Source organism: Cannabis sativa, chromosome 3 (assembly GCF_029168945.1).
Source record: "Cannabis sativa cultivar Pink pepper isolate KNU-18-1 chromosome 3, ASM2916894v1, whole genome shotgun sequence".
Taxonomy (NCBI): Eukaryota; Viridiplantae; Streptophyta; class Magnoliopsida; order Rosales; family Cannabaceae; genus Cannabis; species Cannabis sativa.
In genome coordinates this window covers 9,376,743-9,384,548 of record NC_083603.1, presented here as the reverse complement: position 1 = coordinate 9,384,548, position 7,806 = coordinate 9,376,743, and the positions used below count along the sequence as shown (strand labels likewise).

The window sequence follows — 7,806 nt, the reverse complement described above, 5'->3', positions numbered from 1 at the left end:
TGGCTAGGAATTAACCAAGCAAACTGTCCAAGACAACCTAAAAGCCAAGAATGTGGTTTTTATGTTTTGAAATATATCACTGACATCGTCGCACGTGCAAACCCCAGCCGTTACATACAAGATCAAAAAGTTGTAAGTTTTAATTATTGATTATAGTATATATCTATTATAATAACAAATATATAATATACATATATATAAACTAATATAAATTTTTAATTTTTTTAACAGTTTGGGGGTAAGAAGCAATACGATCTAAAAACGGAATTGTTACCACTACAGCGAAAGTGGATAGAACAATTGATGGCGCTGATTCACGTTGACGATTGAGGTTGAAAGGCCCAAGAATTTTCCTTCATTATGTAATTTTTATAGATTAACTTGTAGTTAGATTTGTAGTTAGATTTATTAACTTATTAATATTTTTGACTAATTTTACTTTAGTGTTTGTGTAATATTTAATTACTTTTATGAAATAAAATTATGTATTTTTCCCAAATTTAAATAATATTTAATTTACATTTTAAAAAAAAAATTTGTAATTTAAATTAAATAAAATAATATATAAATTAATAAATATATAATTAAAATTATATAATTAAATTAAAAAAAATTAAAAAACTAAAATTCGCGACCTTTTGGCGTCGGTTGCTACGCCCCCTATGGCGTCGGTTATTGGCTAGGAACCGACGCCATAGGGGTCCATATGGCGTCGGTTCATATAACCCTTTAGCGTCGCCCTGATCAACGTCGGTAGCGAATTTCGCGAAAACTGACGTTGAAAGGGCTTAAAAACCGCCTCTAAAGGGGGTTTTTGTAGTAGTGCGGTGGCACTTTGGTCTCACAACAGATCACAAGCGGCTCTGATACCATGTTAGAATTTGAGATAAAATAAATGAAATTCCATCTCAAAACCAATTGGTAATGGGAGGAGTAGCCTATTTATCTTATATATGACAATTTATTTCCACACAATAGTAATGTGGGACTAAATACATGCCAAGAATGGACACTATTACATGATGTATTGCAAGTAGTATTATTACAAACAACAGAGGAAAAATCAGGTTGTTGCAGCAAAAAGTATAGATGTCCAATCCTTTTAATAATCCCAATCCTCTTGTAACGCCCTAATGCTAAGGCACGCTACAGTGCTATCTTTGCTAATCAAAAAATTTTCTCGAAAAATGTGTCAAATTAAAACTTTTATAATAAATATTAAACTTTATAATTTACAAAACTATTTACAAGTACCAGGATCCCGTTTTTAAACTTTTATACAAAACATGTCCAAAATATAACCCCAGATGTCCCAAGACCGAATATTCTAGGTCACGCTGCCACGACATGTACAATCCCATCCTAGCCAGGCTCACTCTTGTTTAGCTTTCGCCTTTCCTTTACCTACACATGGAAGCAGAACTGTGAGTCAACAGACTCAGTAAGAAAAGCATATAACATATCATAATACCAACTTGTATCTAGGCGCCCATACACCTATATACAAGGCTTAACAGATGAGTAAGAACGTTCCATACAAGGGAACAACCACTATACCACATACACTTCGTACCTCATTGTACGAGTGTTGGTAGGGTTTGATTCATACCCTGAGTACCAATGAGTGATATACCACGCACATCCTGTACTTTCCCGTACTTGTGCTGGTATCACTATAAGGTACTCTTAAACAATATTCACTATACCAATGCACTCTGTACCATAACTGTACAAGTGTTGGTAGTGCAACAAACATTTAAGCATGCATATACACTTAACATATATATATACACTCAGATATTCATATTACACATTATACACAGTTCTTACCTTCTTTCCAGATTCAAGTGTGCTGGCCGACCTGAACGGAAAGTCTTGTGCGAAATGGATGCCCGAATCGCATAATGAAACCCGGTAAATCACATGATCGAAACCCTAATCTGGGGAACCCAAACCCACCACTCTAGGTTCTGTTATACTTTCTAGGGATTATACTAACTCTGGAAACAGGGAAACACCCAACTATGGCACTGAAATGGATGAGAGTTTGAGAAAATGGCTTGTTTAGGGACCCTGCCAAAACTGGCTAGCTGGTTTTACAGGCCTGGCAAACCGGCTAGCCCGTTTGCACCAGGTTTCCCCAAACAAGCACCAACTTGCTCAAAACTCATCCAAATGCATCTGTACTTTCTAGAACACCTATACAATGCATATACAACATAAACCAACCAGTAATTCACAGAAAATCACTAAATCATATTATGCCATTAAAGACCAAAGCTTTGAATTCAAAGCTCAAACTTGAGCAAAACTAATTCCATACACCAAAACTAGCTGCTAGAACCTTTAATCAACCTATATTGACCATAAAAATCAAACCCTAAACATTTCTAATCCTAACAGCCACCAAACCCCAAAATCACATACTCAACCAACCATAAAATTTTAGAAATAAGGAAGGGTGGTACTAGGGCTTACCTTAGCTTCAAGAACCCTTGAATCTCTACAGAATTTTCAGAAAAAATAGCAAGGAATCAGCTGGTTCCTCCTTGGTTTAGTGCTGCTCGAAGGGAAAGGGAGAAAGACAAAGAGTCTCTCTTGACTTTTCTTAATTTCTCTATATTTTCCCTAAAATAAAACTAAGGTTAATTGAATTAACCTTGCTGAATATTTACTTGCTAGGTGTCCCATGACTAGGCAGCCACCTAACCCTCCAATAAACAAAAAGACTAAAATTCCCCTTAGCTTACAACTTAACCATTTTTAAGACTAGAGGTAAAATGGTCAAATTCCATAACCCCGCCTTAGCTTGATATTTTTATTTTCTCTAATTTATTTCCCACTAAGAAATAAGGTTCTAGACTTATTCATGTGATCACACTAGCCATCCATCGCATTTTCCGTTGTCGCCGAGCAAAAATTACAAAAATAACATAATTCACATATAAGTCAAATAATACCCATAGAGTTTAATAAAATATCTAGAATTGAAAAATTATAACTCTAATGCCCATTTCTAATAATGGGACCCACAGATAAATAAATTCATAAATAATTTTAAAAATATCAGAAATTAGTGCTAATTGTCTTTACTAATCTAAATTACTAAAGCGGTCATTACACCTCTTGTTCTGTGGACCCTGAATAATGCAGTAAGAGTTAAAGAAGAAAACACCATGTGTTAATGTTTGCAGAAAGGTTGGTACACTGAACAAGTTAAAGTGAAAATCAGGAACAAAGAGGACATTGTGTGAAAATAATGTGTTTAAAAACTTTATGCTACCTGATTTATGAATCTTAATGCTCATGCATCTGAATTCAAAGGTGTTCGCTGAAGTTTTTTACTTAACAGGGAAATAAGAGTATGAATATCTTCCTGTTTGTTCAGGTTAGCCAAGACTGAAAGTGGATCAGTGGAGGCTGAGACTTGATTGGCAGATGGTTAATTTTTAAGTTTCTTCTTATCACCATAACCTGGTGGAAATCTAATCAAGAAAAAACATTTTTCTTTAAGGTGGCCATATTTATGGTAGTTGGTACAATAAAGCCTCATGCGTTTATTGCGCCCTTGGTTTGCAGCAGCAGTTGATGCCAGTATGCCAGCTTAGGATGTACCTACGTGTAGGGCTGAGCAGAAAATCCAGAGAACTGAAAAAACCGTTCAAACCGACCTATCGAGCACCGTTGGAATCGAAACTGGCGAAACCGAAAACCGGAAAAACCACCAACGGTTTAAACTGCCAAAGTTCGGTTGGTTTTTTTTCGGATCGTGAACCGACCAATAAAACCGAAACCGACCGAAAAACCTTATCCATATATAATTTTTTAATTTTTTACTTATGTATACTAATAATTGATAAATGATAATATATAATATATAATATATTATTATTTTATTAATATTAAAATTTAAAAGTTCTACCTTTAATAAAGTGAAAGTGATTGACTCTCTCGCCAAACCCTTTCCTTCTCAGTTCTCACTCGTGACTCACTCTCTCTCACCACACTCACCTTCTTCTCTCTCATTTTCTTTCTGCCATAGCCATAGTTTAGGGCTTCAAAGTTCAAACTTCAAACATAGTTTCAATCCATCCATTGCCCCGCCCCCGACCCCCAATCTCACTCACCCAGTCACTCTTACTCTCACTCTCTTCTTCTCTCGTCTCTCCATCTGAAACTCTTTTCTCATCATCAACATCAATCAAGCACCATCTTCCATTTTCAGATTTAAGGTAATGGTAATTTTTTTTTTCTTTTTCTTGTACATTCTTTTATTTTTCTTTCTTTATTCTACTCTCAGATCTCTCTCACAAATTTAATGTTCTTTATTTTTTATTTGAATAACAGCTCTTAGTTTAAAATTTAAATTATTTTGGGTTTCATTTTCAGGTTTAAAACTGTGTCAAGACTCTGCCAAGAACACTCGACCTATATCTGACTCTAAGCACAACCCAAATTGGTTTAAGGTATTCTTACACAAACAGCTTCGCAGTACTCTTGTATTGTTGTTTTCTTTTCTTTCCCTTAAAATTAAAACTCTCTTCTCTGGTATTTGTTGGTGTAGAATTAGATGTAGCAAAATCCCGTGATCTTTTTTGTTGTATATACATTGTATTGTGAATAGTGTTGTTGTTGTGTGTTGTGACATGATTGTTGGTTATATGATTAGATTGTGAATAATTGGGAGAGACAAGGAATGAATGGGGTCTTTTTGCTATGGTCCAAATACTGCTCTAAAGATAATGATAAGGATTTGATACTTGTTCCATCCAGTAAAGCAATGATGTCTGAAAATGAGTCACACGAACCACCTGGATTAGCAGGGATGGCCTGTTATATTAAGATATAACATGAAACTCACTTTTATATATGGCAGTTATATATCATATATGTCATTAATTTCCATGGTTTTTTTTTTTTTTTTGAATATGGAATTTCCATGGTTTGATACCCTGTTTTATAATATATATTTTGTCAACAAACTTAACTCTCTAATATCAGAAGCTATTGATTTTGATGAAAATTTGGTTTCGATTGCCATACATATGATTTAACAGCATTAATAAATTAACCTTTCTTTTGGCTAATCCTATATATTCTGTATGAACTGCTTAAAAGATTGCATCATTTGTTATATTTTTTAACTATGAAAAGCTGACTCAGTGTATATATATATATATTGGATTACTTCTCCTTCTGCTTAGTCTTATTATTGGATTTGATTGTAACTTTTGATTATATAATTTATATTACATTATAAAGGTGTGTGCTGAGTAAGAATTCAAAGTACGAGAGCTTATATATATTGATCCCTCAAAGTGGAATGATTGATTGATTTGGTTTGTAACTTTCTACTAACTAATTCAGTTATAGTTGTTATCCTCTTTGTAATCTTTACAGATTGATGTATTTGACTGTGCTTAAAAATATATGCACATATATATGGTACTTATATATATACACTCTTAATTATACAAGGGTACTAGAGGCACATATACGGTCCACTAGTTCATTATTAGGGACCCTGTATGATGATTTTAATCTATTTATTGCTTCCCTATTTAATCGGCCATCAACACAAAAGGGTTTGGTTGATTTCCTTATTTCCTTGTTTATATTCATTAGTCAATTAAGAGTGTGTGATAGTTGTATACATAAGAGGTGTGAGTATTTGTTTCTTTTCATTAAGGTTTTTTTTGTTTACTATAGTTCATTGTTCTAACTATTGTCAATTTGCCATTGTCTTGCTTTGTGCAGTATAAATTATTTCTAGCAATATGGATAATGAGAAAAATGTGGAGGAGATGATTGATGACTTGACCACTACAGAAACTAATTTGTCTAGTTCTGATGGGGATAAACCAGTGAAAGAAAGAAGAAAAGGGAATGTAAGGAAGAATAGAAATGATCGTCAAATGCAAGACAAGAACAAGAGCAAGGACAATGACAAAGACAAGGAGAAAGACAAAGAAAAAGAGGGATGTGAAAATGAAAAAGGGAATGGAAGACCGGAAAAGAAGCAAAGAATTGGAAAGAAAACATCTAGTGTTTGGGATCATTACACTTTGTTGCCAGATTGTGATCCCGGGAAGCCAAGGGCTGCTTGCAATTATTGTGGTACCGATTATGCGGCAGATACAAAGTTGAACAGGACCAGCACATTATGGGCGCATGTGGAGAGAAAATGTAAAAAATGTCCTTTTAGTGACTGGGCTGAACAAAATAAAAGGCAACAATCTACTCTCGACAGATTTACTAAAAAGAAAACAATAACTTGCAATGAAGAAGAAGTTGCTTCAAGTGGGCTGCCATTAAGATTTAATCAAAACCTAGTTCGGAAAGCAATAGCTGAATATATCATCGTGGATGAGTTACCTTTTCGGCACATTGATGGAAAAGGATTTCAAAAGCTTATCAGACTTTTTTTTTGACGATTTCCAATTCCCATCAAGGTTCACTGTGGCGAGAGATATTTATCAATTATTTTTGGATCGAAAAAAAGAACTAAAGGCAATATTGGCACAACATAGACTATCGCTGACAACCGATTGTTGGACATCAATCCAAAATATTTCTTATTTGTGCTTGACTGCACATTGGGTTGATGATAACTGGAAAATGCAGAAGAGAATTATCAACTTTATTCAGGTTCCTAGCCATAAAGGGGACCTTGTGGGAAAAGAGTGTTGGAAATTATTTTACCAGGATCTTAGATCTACTCACAAGTATGTTTATTAACATCCTAAATAAGAACTTTCTAAAACGATAAATTAAACACATATAAAGTTTAAGAAACCTTACATTGGGTGCAGCGGAATAATATGACTCCTTCCGTTCAGATATCTAGCCCTTGATTCCTTTCTGTAGCAGAGCATTATCAATATCTGAACCTGGATCTCTTTCTCTGAATCTTTGATGCTGAAACTCCTTTGCTGATGATCTTTCTTCACGATCTTCCTCACTATGATTGAGGTATTGCTTGATGTGTGTGGGCACTACTCTAATCACTAAGGATTTCGAAATATATTGAAGAAGAAGAGAGAGAGTGGTCAGCTAAAGATAGGGAGAGAGAAGGCTCAGTTTTTTTCTGATTCAGAAAGTCTGAAGAAAAGTGTTATTTTTTGAAGCCTTCACTATCTATTTATAGCATTCCACTAGGGTTAGGTTTGAATTATATGGCATTAAAATAATGAAAATATCAGTTTAAATTTCCTACAAAAGTGGCTGGCCCTATACTAGTGGATTTGGGCCTCACTTTTTGTAATTTTGCAGTTTTACCTTTTCTGCATCTGATTTTCTCAAAAATGCCAATTTTCTAATTCAACCATTTAAATGCCAATTCTAACTATTTAATAACTATAAATAATTATTAAATAATATTATCATTTATCATATTTATTAATTGAACCATACAAAGTATCAAAATTAACAAATATGCCCCTATAAACTCTTTCTTTACAATTTCGCCCTTACTTAGTGAAAATTTCACAAATAGACATAGTCTAATTTGAGAATTGTAATTGATTAATCAAAATCAATTACATGAGTCTTACAAGAAATATTATCTCAACTAGTGGGGGGACCATGGGTCTATATAACCGAGCTTCCAATAAGTAGATCAAGAATTTAGCACTAAAATTCACTAACTTATTAATTCTTCGTTGAATCCACGCATAGAACTTAGAATTGCACTCTCAGTATATAGAATGCTCTATATGTTCCACCATATAGACACATCATTAGTTATCCATTGTTATAATCCTAATGTGATCAATGATCCTCTATATGAATGATCTACACTGTAAA

General features: G+C 34.0%; 1 protein-coding gene across 1 annotated transcript; it reads left to right on the top strand.

Annotated features, from left to right (window-relative positions):
• The first annotated feature begins 3,851 nt into the window (after positions 1–3,851).
• On the top strand, positions 3,852–6,679 carry LOC115699030 (uncharacterized). Its single transcript, XM_061111289.1, has 3 exons — positions 3,852–4,232; positions 4,390–4,466; positions 5,758–6,679. The coding sequence occupies exon 3, from the start codon at positions 5,778–5,780 to the stop codon at positions 6,429–6,431; it is 654 nt and encodes a 217-aa protein (XP_060967272.1). The 5' UTR covers positions 3,852–4,232; positions 4,390–4,466; positions 5,758–5,777; the 3' UTR covers positions 6,432–6,679.
• The last annotated feature ends 1,127 nt before the right edge of the window (positions 6,680–7,806 follow it).

Bases quoted from the DNA above. Each gene is read 5' to 3' on its own strand.
- LOC115699030 (XM_061111289.1), top strand. From the start codon at position 5,778: ATGGATAATGAGAAAAATGTGGAGGAGATGATTGATGACTTGACCACT.